Here is a 16698-nt window from a genome sequence, read left to right on the forward strand (position 1 = left end):
TTGAAACATGATTTCAAATATTCAGTTAAGTAAATTAACAAATATATGTTGTGAACTTTAGTTTCTTTTTGACAAACAAACACTTTGGACATTATGTTTTTTTTTGTTTTTTTGTTTTTTTTATTAATTTATTATACACATTCAAAGCACTTTTATACAAATTTATCACTCACTTAAAACTACTGACTACACTCAAAGTAGATTTGCAATTTAATTTACTAAATGTCAGACTGCTTTTTATTTTTCACAACTGATTTCTCACATACTACTTCTAAAAGTGATTTTTCTCGCAACACAACAATGTCAAACTAAGCCTTACTGTAAACAACCTATTTGACAATTGGTGATGTTAGAGAAACTCTTTATGAGTCAAAACATAGAGAAAACTCATAATCTATGAACTATTTAGGTCCGATAAAATAATAATATGGTGCATGGGAGATTATAAATATAACTGATTGAGACCTCATTAGTATATCTCTCATCCCATATCACGCATCGACAGACCAAAAATTTTGTCCATAAAAGGGCATGGTGGGTTCAAAGTAGGCTTAAATAGAAGCGTGCGGAGGGTTTAATTAGATGATCAACTAATAATTTAATACCAATATTAGCCCATTCATTAATAGGGATTAGTACTTTAAGCTTAAATAAAAATATGTTGTGGGGAAAACATCCATACTTAGTTTTATGTAAGACCGATTATGATGACACATCAGGTAATGAGAGAGATTTTATCATTTTGGAGAAGAGATACATGCCCCCTACCTTAGTACTCAAGAGTTTCCAAATTCAAATTTTGTTTTTCTTAATTAAGTTGCTTTAAGTGTTTTTTTTTTTTTTAACTAAGAAACATAGTTTTGAATAATCTTAATTCTTGTATTATATTAATGGGTGTTTGGAGTTTTTAAAACAAAGTACAACTATAACTCATCAAGAACACATTAAACAAATAGAGGAACTAGTAGTAAAATTCAGGGCATGATGGAGATTAAAGAAATTAAATCCACAGATTAAAATATAATTAAGAATCTTCAAAACCCCATAATCTTCCAATGAAAATTATCAAAGCATGCGCAGCAAGAGAAGAAATCATCATCCTGATTTAGCTTATGATGCATGCTTGCCTTGCTCTTTACAATCATTATAAATGTTTCTTCAAACAAAGAAAAACAGTTTTCTGCAGGCAGCCAGGCACTGCTCACTCAAAACTTGGTACATCTTGGGGAAGTTACTAAAACTAGACCATTTGATGGCCAAACTAAACATGCTTTTAGGTCCTACTACAACTACAATGATATGATGAGTTTACTTTATTTTGTACCGCCTCGAAATTTTAAGAATAATTTGGAAACGAGAAAATACCTCTAGTTCGCTATTCTGATACGACCTAATGCAATTTAAAGTTTGACACATATATGAATGAACAAAAACATAAAAAGAAGTCTTTTTAATACATGTTTCAAATTAAAACAATAAGACAATAAGAATGGTTACGTTGAAATCACGCTTGACTCAAAGTATAGTTTAACGCATGCACATACCTAAGTGATTATTTTTTTACTCACACATCGAACTGATTGTAATTGACATGTAAGTGAGAATGGTTGGCTAGTTAGATTTTGGTTATTAGATCTTTGGTCAAGAATTTAACCGAAAAAAAAATCATGGCGTGTGGAATACATCAGAGCATACTAAAAAACCCTGGGCTACTGATAATGAAATGAGGCAAGTGTTTTTCGAAAAGAAATGAAGGAGCTAGCATATGAAACTTGTATTGACCCTGAGGGAAAAGAATCATGTATTGAACATAATGATGAATTCAGAAGCTATAAGTTGCAGCAGCAGCAGAATAGGTACTTCACTTGTTCTCTCAGCTTCTGCAGGTTACTGAAACACAAAGACTTGCAGCAGATTTTATTCTTCTTAAAAGGAGGAAGTGTCTGCTATCAAAATCTATAGAGTCAGTCCCTAAGAACATAATTTCATGTTGCAGATAAGCGTTATCTCTTTAGTCCATGATCTCTCCCAATCTTTATACTACTACCATTCCCCCATGTGAATATATGTTGGAATATATATATATATATATATATATATCATAGTTCTTGACAAATGAACAGGGAGAGAATATATCCCTATATCATCGCCATTTGATTTGGCTCCTTTTTAATTCATTTGCTTAAACCACAACGGAAATTTTCTGTCACAAATTCATCTTCTTCTTTGCTAGAGACTGTCGTAGATGGCCTTTTGTTTTGTTTTGAAGGATTTGTTGTAATATAGAGTTACTATCATGAACAATGTTATTTGTGCACATGAAACTAACATACTGGTTAACACACTTTTTAATACAGACGAGCGCATAAAATTTTAAGGCTTACTTTTATTTGAGAGTGCGTTAGCAAGTTTGTTACATTTACGTGTATTAGATAATATTATTGTTCTAACATTGATGAGTGATTTTTGCTACCAAGAGTCTTGCAATTTCACATATTAGTAAAAAAGGTGTACCGTGAAACATTATGATTTCATATACTAATCCAACATTTATGTTGTTTCTTACCAGTTACCCCCAAACAGAGGGTAGAGTTTCCAAAGTGGTATTATGTGATGCGTCTCCTCTACGTTTTCTTTTTATACCGATTAAACCTTAATTTTAGTCCGAAACGTGCATGCATGTGTTTGTATCGTACTTATGTCCAAAACTACGTCGTACGAATGTGGATCGAGCTGTAGTCCAATTTTGTCCAACGACGATAAAGTCATAGCCCATTACAACAGTGCCTGACCCATAAAAGGGGGAAGAAAGTAGGCAGGCTCAAGATTTTTAGCCCACCACAAGCCATTGCGGACCTTCATTTTATTGGGCTTAATGGGCCTCACGGTTAAACTCCAAGAGAAAGCAAGTGATGAAGCTCATCCCTGTCGTCTCAGTAATCGATTTTCACTTTGTGGCGGAGCAATAATTTTAGCCTAGAAAGGACTTAAAAATCTCAATCCGAAACACTCCTGATTTTATAAAAATTATTGAGTTGGGTGGTGAGAAACTGATCAATGGCGTTTGGGTTAGGTATGGTGTCATCTTCATCATCCTCTTCCTTCAACCTAAATCCAGGCATCTCTGACTTTCTTCCTCTCTCCCTCCACTGATCCATAGAGCAAAGTTCTCCTCAAAGCTCACAAGCAACGGATTGCCTGAATTTCATAAGAGCCACCAACCTTGAATCAAACCCAATGAAAGAAATTAAAGTAAAAACGTTGGATTGGAACTCTAAGTGGCTAAGCCTAGCAAAAACTTTGAAAAGTAAAGCATAACAGTTATAAAAATGTCAAAATAAGTCTGGGATCATCCTGGTCCCTTCATGATTTCGCCTCTAAGTATAATATGAATTACACGGTGGGATATTCAAACATAAATGTCTAATGAGAACACATTATTTTCGCCGAATGTTGCAGATCTTCATCGAAATCGTAAGAAAATAGTATGGGAATCAAATTACTTAGTAGCCAACAGCTATACCTGCAGGAGATTCAGAGAAAGTGAGCGAGATAAAAACAAAGGACAAAACAATTGTGTAAGCAACAAATCACAAGGAAGTAATTGTGCGTGAGATACTGTGACAAGGACATTCCCAAAATACCATCAATGTTTGAAGGGCCCGTCTGCAAAATTCGTAAAATCTCAGGGTCCAGCTACTTTGACTATAGAGTAGTAGGGGTTGTAGACAGTCTTGCAAAAATAATAAACATTAAAATTCATAGAATAAAATTTTATTGGGTTGTTTTATTGGCTGCCCATATTTTGTTGATTATATCTTACATACTAAAAACACCTCATATCTATATTTTAAATTAAAAAAATATTTTAATACACCCCACATTCTTTCCCAAGCTACCCTCACATCCTAAACTTCTCACATACACCCACCTCCAACCCGCATATTCGTCTTCACAAACTTATTTCCTCCAATTTTCTTTTCAAATTTCATATCAATAGCGTATATAATTCTTCAATCTTTCTTTTAGTTGAAATGGGTTTTCATTAAGGTAAAGACAAAAAGGACACAAGTCTCACTCAAACTGACTCGAGGGCAAAAGGGTTCAAGTCTTGCAGTTGTATGTATATAATATTGAAGTGATGGAGTTTCACATTGAGTTTTCAAACTTTTACGGAAAACTGTTCATTCTTTTATGGAAAAATAGTCATATTGCTTATGTGAGAGAGTAGAAGTAAATTTTAGGCATGACTCAAAGAAAGGACTTGGGGTGTATTTAGATTTTTTTTTTTTAATTTTTAGAACATTTTAGGGCTTAAATAGTCATTTTATGAGCAATTTAATATTAAATTATTATGTGGAGTATAGTCAACAAAATATGAGGTGTTAATAAAAATCTCAATTTTATTTCGTTGATAAATTAAAGCTGGTTTGGTAATACTTTTAAAACAATTGAAAACATTTTTGATGAAAACATTCTTGAACCAATTCTTAATAAAATTGCAAATGAATTTTTGAAAAACACAATAAGTGCTTTCCGCTTTAAGTGCTTTCTTTGAAAGGAAAACTAATGAAAATGACTTGAAAATTTTGAGTTTCAACGATAAGGACAAAATAAAGAGTAAAGTGAATAGTACCATGATTGACTTTTTAGTGTAAAAATGTGATTTTTCGTTAAAGTGAACAGTACCGGTAGCTTTTCGTTAAATTTCTCTTCTTTGAAGTGCTTTTTTCATAAAGTACTTCAAGTGTTTTTGAAACTCAAAATTTTCTTTTTTTTTAATAAGCTCTTTCAGTCGTTTTAAAAATATTTCTAAACGCGCTCATAAATTACTAAATGAAGGAAATTTTATAGTAATGTGGGGAGCCACATTTAAGTATGGTTTTTCATTTAGGGAACTATAACAAAAAATTCCTGGTACTATTCACTTTAATGAAAAACTCTATTTTTACACTAAAAAGTCAATCTTTGTACTATTTACTTTATCCCTTATTTTATTCTTATCGTTAAAATTCAAAATTTTCAAACTATTTTCATTAATTTTCCTTTTAATTTATCGGTGGAATTCCAAAAGCTCTGAGAGGCTCTGAGAAGTGTGGGCCAAGATGAAGATGAGGACATCAATAAGGCTCCATCTACTCTCTTAAATTTGAAAGTAATATCGCAACTGACATGTATATTCCATGCATGCTGCATAAATTACAGCCAAGTATGTGTCGAATCTTGATCACCTAAGTTTGTACGTGCACTTGCATGGGGCATATGTAATTCAAGTGATTAACAACGTTTATTTTTATACCTATGTCTTGTATTTAATTGTCGGTTATCTGTTTTTTCATTGAAAAAATGGTTTCTCATAATTGTTAAATTTACTGACAACCTGAGATGTAAATTAGATTAGTTAATCGAGAAACTATGAAATTCTACTTTTTGGACCCCATCATCTAATACAACCCACAACCAAAAACCCCACCCTACCCCCACACCCATTCATTCATGGCCCGCGCACCCCATTCTCTGCTCTCACCCCCAGTCTACCAGCCGCAGTCCAATCAAGCGGTAAGAAGAATCTTTCGGCACAATGTGTCCACCCCCTTGCACTCAAGTTAGAATTTCTATACTAGTAGTTTAAATACCGCATTGTAAAAACATATACATGTAGAGCTTTATCATCAATTTTAAGTTGGCATCTCTCTATTGTAAGCTAATGAATTAAGGTCACATGAGGACTGGAAAATTGATGCGGCTGGTCCCAAAATGACAATCAAACAACCAGAAAGTTGAAACGTACTAGGTGGATAGACAGTTTGTGGTCCAAACCAAACCCCAAAAACCAAAACCCAAAACCATAATAAGTTCAGTGTTTTGAGGTTCAAGTTGGGTGAAAAAATCTAGGGTTTTGTAGGTCTCCTTGGGAGAAACAGGAGTCCTTCAGAGGGAGCAATGAGCATCAAGTATTGACTATTTTTTATCCCATTAAAACAAGTATTAGCAAAAATGGTTTGGCAGGGCTCCTATTTTCAGTCCCAGAAATATTGCCAATCTTGATGAACAATCACAGCACCTGACATAGGTCACCATCCAATGAGCTGTAAACATTTGGGACCATTTTTTACTTATTTTTTTTGTATATTTGTAGGAATACGTGTTTATTCGACATTGCCTATATCTAAAACTACTCTGAGGATCTTTCTCTCAGGTCACCACCATGTATCTTGGATCCGTATCTGTATTTCCCAAGTCCCAAATTGATTGACAAAATCACAAGCATTGTAAGGTTACTATTATCATTAGCTTTTTGCTTTTGGTGTTTTGCATGGTAGGGTTTTGATACTTAAAGCATTGTAATTTACGTGTTATGTAGACTTTCCTAAAATGCACGTAACTATTTTATCGTGCGGTCGTGACAATTAAGATGCAGTCTTCTTTCGTTTGAGTTGATGGAATAAGAATCAAAAGTTGTAATTAGTTTTTGTTCTTTTTCTCTTTTTCTGTTTTATTAACAAAGCTAAATTTGTGAGAAGCAAAGTTAATCAATGGACATGAATTTTATGTATAAAACCAGATAACAAATTAATCTGATAGCAGAATTTAGATTTTAGAATATATTAGAGCAATTAAGACTGGCAGTGAATCAGTGATAGAGCTTCCATAACAGTAAAGTATATTCAATCAGAAATTCATCAGATATAAAAACTGAAGGATTAGAGCTCGAACTCTTCTGGCAAGTTGCATGAAAACTTTGAAAAAAGTTGGAAGGACTGGTTGAAAATTTATAAACTTGCTATATGGATGCACAGCGTACGTGTAATTTTTCTTCTTTTCTGTTCCTTTTGGGGGGCTCATCTCAGAGCACTGTGCAAGACATATTGTTATCACTGATGCTTTGCTGCCAAAGTCCTTCAATCCTTGACAAAAATGTGAGCTTTTACCCATTGGCATAGGCCCCATTGCAGACAAAATTTAACCAATTGTACCATACATTTTTGTTGTTTTTGTCAAGTACCATACATTTTTGTTTATTTACCTAGGCCGCCTCGCACTGTCACCAACCGTAATATATATATATATATATATATATAGTTATATGGTTCTCATCTGAACAAGATAATTTATTTTGAAACAGCGTAGACCTTTGTGTGTATCTCTATTATTATGTACTGCAACCAAAGATAGTTAAAAGTCTCCTCATCTAACTTGTTTTAACTTATTTATCTATTAGGATAATGTTTACATAGTTACACTTTTTATAGTTATATAGTTCTCATTCGAGAACGAAGGAATTTGTATTGTAATTGGATGTATATCTAATGCATGACATTTGTATATATCTTTCGTTATGTAATACAACGCTAAAACCTCTCAATCTAACTTATTGAAACTTATTTGCCTACCATGATCACGCTCACATGGTTTCACTTTCTGCAATATCTTGGTACCATGTACTTTTTATCTTCGATTAGATCTGCATGCAAGGAAGGATCCAGCTCGTGCGCAGATAAGATGAACAGAAAATTTCGTGGCATTGTTTTCTCCTATCCAACCTGTACTCAACAAGCTGGTAATCATATTTGTTGACTAAACTCGAACAAGGTCGAAGAAAATGTCATAACTGATCCTTACTTTTCTGTAAATATAACAAGAAACCCTATTTGCTTTTCCAACTTTTTTCCACAAAACAAGCTTTGATATTTTGACCATTGAACTCTTTACTCTTATCGAATAAAAATAAAAATAGAAATGAGTAATCCTTTCCTGCCAACTTTATTTGTTACGTTGATTGTTTCCTTCTAACCTGTAACGGGAGTTAATATTTTGATTACACATACCAAGTTTTTTCTTTTTTATATGTCTTTACTTACGAGTTCAGTCTTGTATTGTTTGCTTATACAAAAAATAAATGACTAATCTTTGACTATTACTCTCCTCTAGTATTGAATAACTAGATGTCTAAATCTAAACAGCTGTGAAAATTAAATTTACCCGTTAAAACACCCATATATTAAAGGATACATAATACTAAAGCCACACTCGTAGAAGAGTTCGACTATTATTCTCTCCAACAAAACAACTTTTACATTGGCTTAAGCTTCCAGCTTTTCCGGCACTAATCCCTCATTGCACTCCCTATCATATGAACCCTAAATGTCAAGATTGCAATCGACCTCACACGCGTGGAATGTCATGAAGCCAAACACTGTAAACGCACGTACGTGTGGAATGATTTTAACCATACGATTTTATTTTTATTAAGCATCCACATTGCAGACCACGACATGGAATATCTTTAACATCCAAAAATTCTCTTTGGATTACAGCAAGAAGTGGGATTACTAAAGCTAAAGAAATTTTCATCCCACATAAGTGCTTTTGCAAAAAGAAATAGCAGACAAAGTGCCTACTAATTATGAGCCATTAAATCCTAAAGGCTTTTTAGCCAAAAAGCTTCTTGAGTTTGAGAACTCTTTACTTTAGTTTGTGACAATGAAAATTTATAGAAGTGATCCATGAATTTGTTCATTGTAAGTCATTTTGATTATTCGGTGAAAAATCTATAAATATCCTTGTTAATATGTCACGTAAATGACCACATGACTACTTTTTTTAGAGTATTTTTGTCAAATCAACTTTTCCACTTAACGAATATATTGATGGATTTTTCATGAAATAACTAAAATAATTTACAGTAGACATACTCAAATGTCACTTCTATTGATTTTCAATATCATGAACCAAAATGAGAAGTTGAACCAATCTCCAATACCATTTTGGCTATAAAAAACAATAAGCGAAAATAAAGTCTTGATCTCCAAGAATCCCTCCCCCACCCTTTTTTAAATAACGAGGAATGTTTGTTTGCCCTTGAGGAAAGCTCAAATGAGAAAAGGGATTGTAATCATGGTGTTATGCAGATTGAGGAACATGGATTAGATAGTTGAGTCAAAGCCAGGACTTTAAACTCCTTTTTTAGCATTATTGAAGAACATTGAGCTGGTTTTGTACTTTGGGACCTTAAAAAAGTTTGAAAAGCTACTTCAATTATGCAAGGGCTACTTCTAATGTTGCATGCATCATTTCATAATTTCATTGCATTTAATCATAAACCACCCCTTAATCTCTTTTCATCTAGAAAAATAAAGAGATTGAACGTGTGCATTGAACGTTATACGTACATGAATTTGGACAAAACACAAATACAGTACAACTCACTCCTTAATAAGAGCAGCTCATCATATGACTGTTACGACTGTCGTACTCCATATTTTTTTTAACTTCCCTCCATCTTGCAAGATCTTCATAATTACCATATGAGCCAAAAGGTTTGGTTTGAAAAAAGTTTCTTACAGACAGAAAAGTGGAACCCCCAAGGCCCACAATTGTCATTTGATTCATCCAGAACTTTCTCCACTAATTACTTACCCTTACCTCTTTTTTTTCCCTCCCCAAACATAACTAATATCTTCCCATTTTTCCTTGTTCATGCAAAAAACTTTGAAGACATTTCAGCAGAACACATCAGAGCTTTCTAGGTCTCATTCCAGGCAGCAAAGAGAGGCAATTGAGACATGGAGATGGCGGCAGGCCTCAGCTGTGCTGATGGGAACCAGGAGCTAACAGCTGCTGCAGAGGTTGGACTTACAAACTTTGATGCCAATGGAGGTTTTGCAAACAGCATGTTGGAGCCCGATTTATCAGGGCTAGCTTCTCTGGAGCTGCCCAAACTTGTCACCAACGAGGACGGATTCGAAAAATGAGGCCCCACCCTAGCTGTTTCATCCATCATTGTCTGACTTGAGTGCACGGATTCAACTCCAATATAATCCTCCAATGCCATTGAGAATGAGAGATTTCTATAGCTCGCCGAACCGACCGATTTCTGATCAAGTGTTTGAACACAACTGTCTGCTTGTTGCTGAGCTGCAGATTGGTACAGTGCCATCTTCCAGTCTAGGCTATTCCCATTGTTGATTTCGGGTTGATTGGCTTCCGCATTGTTCTGTGTTGGTGGGTTATACTCAATGGCTGGCGCTGCAATGTTAGGTTCGATCACCTTGGTGCGCCTAGCAAACTCTCCGGCGAGTAGGGTATTGCTGGACATGATTTTTTCAACGTCATATTTGGTAATGTCAAAGTTGGTGACCGCATTTGCGCCGCGGAACTTGATTGCAGCTATGTCATAAGCTTCTGCAGCTTCCTCTTGGGTGCCTAAAATTCAATTCAAGTTTAGACTCCGTACAAAACTGCATTAATTAGCTTTGCAAGAAAGATCAAAACTTTGCAGTAAAAATATAGCCTTTAATAAGTGATTTTAGCTGGGAAGTCCTTTTCTAACACAGCCTTAAAAAAGTCCATTGTTACAGTCAAAAGCAGACATTTCATCAGCCTTATAAAAAGTGTGAGAACAGAGTTGCCGTAAAAATAAGTCCTTCTGAAAAAGTGCTTAAGCAAAGAGCCTCATGAAATTTAGAAAATGAGACCGAAAAGAAAAGGAATTCAAACAATGTATGAATTTTACCAAAAGTTCCAAGATAAAGATCCTTGTTCCCAGCAACCCTGCCAATCCTAGCTTGCCATCTCCCATGCTGGTGATGTCTGCAGAAAACCAAGATCAGAAAACAAAACCAAAATTAGAACAATATTAACCCTTTTAACCTTCAAATTTGGTGCGTTTAATGCAAAACCGGAAAAACCTTGTCACGCCTCGGTACATTGAAGCCCCTCTCGAAAATCCACTGCTTTTCCTGAAAATAAAAGGAACTCATGAATACTCATAAAAAATTCTAAAACATTGGAAAACAAATCCTGTGATTAACAAATCAAAATCGCTACCTTCGCAGATGCGCAACATATTCCTGCCGGCTCATGTTCTTCATCTCTTCAAGTTGTGCAGCGTAATTGTCCAACTGCCAAAAGACCAAGAGAATGAAACTTCAGCTACTAAAAAGCTTTCACAAACCGATAAAAACTCCGAGAGTCAAAAACCCTACCGGAAAGTTTATATGAGTTGACGAACCCCAGTACTTAAGAGCAGCAAGATCATATGCTCTAGCAGCTTTCTCCTCCATATCATAACCTCCTGCAGTTCAAACGAACAAATGATTAATGCAAATCAACAAATTAGGTGACAATTAAAACTAAAATCCCAAATTATTGTTGGAGAGAAAAGACATACCAAGATATACTGAATTATTTGATTTGAACGGAATCCAACAGCAGCATAAACATGACAGGTAAAGAATTAATAGCAGAAGTCAGATTTCAGCAGCAGGTAGGGTCCTAAAAAATATTCAGTAAAAAAGAAATAATTCCCAAAAGAACAGTAAGAATAGTGTGTTGTTTTCATTGACCGACCTTGCCTTCCTTTTCTGGTTTGCCCTTCCTTCTTGCAGCTGTTGTCCCACAGATGTGCCTCATATCTTCCAGTCCACCTATGCCTAAGAGAAGCAAAATTTAACAAAATTTAAAAAAAAAAGGTTACTTGAAGAACACTCTGAGAAAAAAAAAAAAAAAAGTCAAACGATTTTCGCACACCGGTTCTCCTTAGTTACTACTTCCCTAGTTTCTTCGGAAGAAAATGAGAGTGCCGAAATCACTTCTCGAGGAGAGATACACAACAATGTAATGAAAATTGGAAACAATTTCTAGTAAAATAACAAAATTGAAGAGATGGTTTTGAGATGAACCTTGTGACACCTCTAAACTGTGAAGTTCTCTGCCCAAATGTGTCAATGGACTTCCTGTGAACAGGCTGCTTCTGGCCAAGCTTTCCACATCCTCTCTTCTTTGTTTCAATGACTGCCACTGCACATTCTGTCTGAGTGGGAGAGATCTGCCTTGGAGCTGTGACACAACTGGACTGTGATCCAGGGCTCATGGACAACGTTAGAGACTGCAAGTCGCCGCGGTTCATGCCGCCATTAATGGACCCAGAACCGCCATTGTCATCAACCATGGTTACATTATTCATGTGGTGGTGCTCCAGAGCTGGGTGGGCAGAGTACTGCCTGGAAACCCAGCAGGTTTTCAAGTCCTCTGGGATTTGAGTCATTTGGGTATTCTTAGAATGTTCTTCCTCCATTTGGGTTTGGTAGATTCCTTGGATTGGTATTCCGGAGTAGTAGGAACTGGAATGGAGTGGAATGTGGTGATTCTGCTGCTGCTCTGCCTCTGCATTGTAGTAGCTGTCCAAGCTCAGAGCCATGGCTTCTCTCTCCTCACTCACATAATCATGAGCTGCTCCTCCCAGAAAGTCCTCCAGTTTTGGGGATGTGTTGGGCATCATTCCTTCAAATAAAAAAAGCAAAAATATATCAAAGCTGTATAGAATTCAAGCATTTTTCAGAGAGAGAGAAATATTGATTTGGGTTTTAGAGAGGGAAGAAAAGTACCTGTTTGTGACCTGCTGAGAGCTTCCATGATGCAGAGAGAGCCATCTGACCTGAGGGGCATTGCAGAGAGAGGAGAGTAGTGAAAGTTACCATTTTCTCCAACTCCATAGCAGCAGAGCCCAGAGCTGCTGAGGTTGTAGAAGCTGCTGTTGCTTGGGAGGGTAGCTGAGGACGAGGAAGAAGCAGCAGCCTCCATTTTCATGTGGGGTAAGAGTGAAAAACCCAACCAGTTATTATTGTTACTGTTACTGCTTCCATTGTTGTTATTGTTATGATCATTCATGGACTTCATCTTCCTCACTCACTCTTTCTTTCTCTCTCTTCCTTTTTTTGGGTTTTTTAGATTTCAACTTCTTACTTCTAAAATCTACTCAATCATTGACACCAAATAACCTAATCATGTCAAAAATCTCCTCCCTCCCCATAAGAAAAAGAAGAACTTCGTTTTTTGTTCTCTAGCTTCTGAACTTCAAAAACACTTCCTTCTATGCACTCACATATATAACATCATCTCTCTCTCTCTCTCTCTCTCTCTCTCTCCCCCCACCGTGTTTCTCTCTCTAAAGACAGAAAAACCTGTGGTCTCTTGAAACTAAACAAAAAGAATATAAATATATTCAAGGCTTTGGCAAGCAAGTAAAATGCCGAAGGGCATCCCCAGCATATATCCCATAGGGATCTGTGTATGTGATAAAGACCACGACTTTTCCTTTTCCTCTTAAACCCTACCAAAATCCCAGATCCAATATCACTAAAACCCTTTATCCAACATACAAAACCCTCTCAAGTTTCCTCATTAATTACCCAAATAAACCCAGAAACACTAACCTAAATAAAACCCAGAAATTATTATTCTCAATCCTTTTTAATAATCTTTCTTCTCCCTCTTCATTTACAGTAGTCAGCTGAATCTAGTGGGTATGTGGTAGCCAATAGGGAGAGGAGAGAGAGACAGAGAGACAGGGAGAGAGATAAGTCAGATATCCAAAACTAGTTTGCTTTATTTTTACAGTCACAGGGCCTTAAGATGGATTTGACGAGCAGGACGCTGCCCCATCTAGTCACTTCATACAGTACAGCCTTTGTGCCCCTCTGCAGGCTCAAAGTATCTACAAATTAAAATTAGAAATAATGCTTTTTTATTTCTTTTCTACTTTTGTTTTTCAAACTTTCGAACGCGTATACAGGAGGAATACAGTATTCTAGTTAGCTCGGTTGAATTCAAGCATGCAAAACTTGAACCAAGAAACTGAAAAACTTTATTACTAGAGCCAGTCTATCCTTAAAAAAATACGCTGGCATTCAACCAATTTAATCTATTTAATAAATAGTGATAGGCTTCATGAACAGTAAATTGGTCAAATGTTTCTTCATCCCTAAAAAATACATTGACACAAACGATCTACATCTCTACAAAATACGTTTGCACCTAGCCATGTATTAAAATATTATTAATTTTTTTTATAAATAATAAATTTTAGTTAAATTTAGTTTTAATTTCGTATAGGATTTTTAACTAATCTCGTCACGCCACGTGTCACTATCTGTTTACAACAATTTGGCCAAGATTTCGATAAAATTTTCAACCAATCTTGTCACGCCACGTGTTATTATCCGAACGTACTATTTTGTGGATATATTTCCGATTAGATTTTTAACCAATCCTAACGCACCACGTGTCACTATCTGTTTACAATAATTTAGCCAAAATTTCGATAAGATTTTCAACCAATCATGTAGTACCACGTGGCAATATCTAGAACCTCATCCTTTATTTTTTTTTGTCTATATAAACCCTACATCCATCATCATTCACACACCAAACTCAATCCTTCTTTTTAGCTAAGAATCCTTCTTCGTTGTTTTTAAATCTTGAGTTCTTACAATGTCTTCTTCAAAGAGATTGTCCAAACAGTTTGAGGAGCAACAGAAAAGATTATTGTCATAACAGGAAGAATTGTTCAATCTCAAAGAAGGTGGAGATAAGACTTTCGCAATGGAGGAGGATGAGGATGATGAACATTGAAGGCAGAGGCCCTCACATTCCCGCTTTGTCATGGAAGATGTGGGTCAAATAAGATGTGTTGCAAACTTGGATAGAAAGAAGGGAAAATGAGGTAGAGGTTTCTTGGAATATTATTTTATCCTCAATTGTGTATTCCCCGATCATGTTTTGAGACGTCATTTTAGAATGCAACGAAGTTTGTTTGACAAAATCATGAGTGCTATTTGCAACCATGATCCCTATTTTGTGCAAAAAAATGATGTTTTTCATGTTCAAGGTCTTATTCCTGAGCAAAAAATTGCTACTGCCTTGAGGATGTTTGCATATGAAGTATCTGCAGATCAAGTGGATGAGATAACGAGGATGGGAAAATCAATTGTTCTGGAGTCCTTGATGCGTTTTTGCTCCGAAATCGAAGCCCTCTATACTAATGAGTACCTTTGGACATCCACGCCAAGGGACCTGCGAAGGCTGATGAGGAAAGGTCAGATGCGAGTCTTCCCTAGCATGATTGGAAGCATTAACTGCATGCACTGGACCTGGAAAAATTGTCCAAGTGCGTGGCAAGGAGCTTATGGCAACAGAAAAAGAGCCAAAAGAATCATTTTGGAAGCGGTGGCTTCATTTGATACATGGATTTGGCATGCATTTTTTGTGTTCCCAAAGCTCAAAATGACATAAATGTCTTTGCCCACTCTCCAGTTTTTCACGAAGTGCTGCAAGGAAAAGCACCCAGAGTCACATATTGGGTCAATGGTCATAGATACGAAGGACCGTACTACCTTGCAGACGGCATTTACCGAAGGTCGAAAACGTAATCGGGTCATGAGTAATGTGAACCTAGCATTCACACAACATAAAATCTGGACCGTAGCCATTTTTTTCACACAAAAAGTATATGAAAGCTTTGGTAGAAAGTGTTGAAAATATTGAAATGTGGTGTAAGGTGGAAGATGAGAGTTAGGTATTTATAGAATTTTTTTTATAAATTTTTTATGTATTTTTTAAACATTTTTTAAATAATTTTAATATAGTTAATTAATCTGAATCGTTGGATTTGAAAAAGATTCAAATTTGACAGCCTATATGTTGACACATGGCCAACGGTCATAATTTTGACCGTTGTGCCTTTTTAAAAAAAAAAATTGGGGGGAGGGGTGGGAAACGTGGACCGTTGATCTCTGAATCAGACAGTCTAGATCAAGCCACATCACTAGCCGTTGGATTTCAAATTCAAATTTTTTTTACCGTTGGAAATCCAACGGCCCAGAACCAAACACGTGGCCTCCCCATCATAGCCGTTAGGGTGCTTGCGCATGTAGGCTAGCCCACGTTTTCTTATCAGAACGAGCGGCCATGCGTGCGTGTTTCGCACGTGCCTGGCGCAAAAAAAATTTCAGTGGCCTTTAACATCAGGCTGACGTAAGCCTGACATTAGATGGCCCGTCCCATAGCTTAGCACATTTTGGGTTGACTTGGGTTGGGTGCTAGCCTATTCGGCTTGGCTGGAGCAAAAAGAGGGGAGGCTGGTCCATTTTTCATGCTGGGTCCCATCCTATTGGTCCCTGGTGGACTTGCTCTTTGGTTCGCCTGATTTTGATGACGAACTTGATGCGTAATTATTATAATTGATTAGTTGTGTTACTTGCCAAATATTCGACATTAATTTTATTTTTTTTGTTATACAAGTGGTCATTATTTTTATTTATACTAAAAAATTGAAAGATTTGAATTCGGAATTGAATTAAAAAATAAAAATTATTTGCACCAAACAATTCACTACTCACAAACATCCAACACTAAAAGATAGAACATAATTGTCAAAAGTAATATTAATGCACCACCAATTGAGTTCACGACTTTAGAAATAAATTACAATATTTGTGGTCGTAGTGCATTGAAATGGGAAAGAAAAATGGTAACATAAAAGAATAGAATAACTAAAGGAAGAAAAAAGAAATTTTTTTATGGTGATTTATTTTATTATTGGCTAGAGATGAATGCATACTCAGATCTAGGTGGCCCAAGGACTACCTGGAGTTCAGAAAATATACATGTGATTGTCTTTCAAGGACACTTCATATGTTTTTATGGGTCACTTTGTACATACCAAGTGTTTGATGTAATACTTGCTATGCATATGTCGACAGGTTGTGTGGACAACATTCGACAAATTCTCTTGATATCACTCATCAAGTGTTTGATAAAATGCCTCAATGAATAAACTGAAATTTTTTGTTGCTTTGCACTCCGAGCCCTGTTTCTATATGAAAAACTTGAACCTTTATAACTAGGACAACCCAA

The 16698-nt window shown here is 35.9% G+C and overlaps 1 protein-coding gene across 1 annotated transcript; it reads right to left on the reverse strand.

The window, feature by feature from the left end:
- Positions 1 to 9136: 9136 nt before the first annotated feature.
- LOC137718211 (AP2-like ethylene-responsive transcription factor ANT) lies at positions 9137 to 13374 on the reverse strand. The gene is made up of 9 exons (XM_068457712.1): positions 12390 to 13374; positions 11685 to 12285; positions 11353 to 11435; positions 11174 to 11182; positions 10989 to 11077; positions 10831 to 10904; positions 10692 to 10742; positions 10517 to 10593; positions 9137 to 10206 (listed from the first exon to the last, which is right to left on the reverse strand). The coding sequence occupies exons 1-9, from the start codon at positions 12679 to 12681 to the stop codon at positions 9527 to 9529; spliced, it is 1956 nt and encodes a 651-aa protein (XP_068313813.1). The 5' UTR covers positions 12682 to 13374; the 3' UTR covers positions 9137 to 9526.
- Positions 13375 to 16698: the final 3324 nt, after the last annotated feature.

This window comes from Pyrus communis, chromosome 15 (genome assembly GCF_963583255.1).
Source record: "Pyrus communis chromosome 15, drPyrComm1.1, whole genome shotgun sequence".
In the NCBI taxonomy this organism is placed as follows: Eukaryota; Viridiplantae; Streptophyta; class Magnoliopsida; order Rosales; family Rosaceae; genus Pyrus; species Pyrus communis.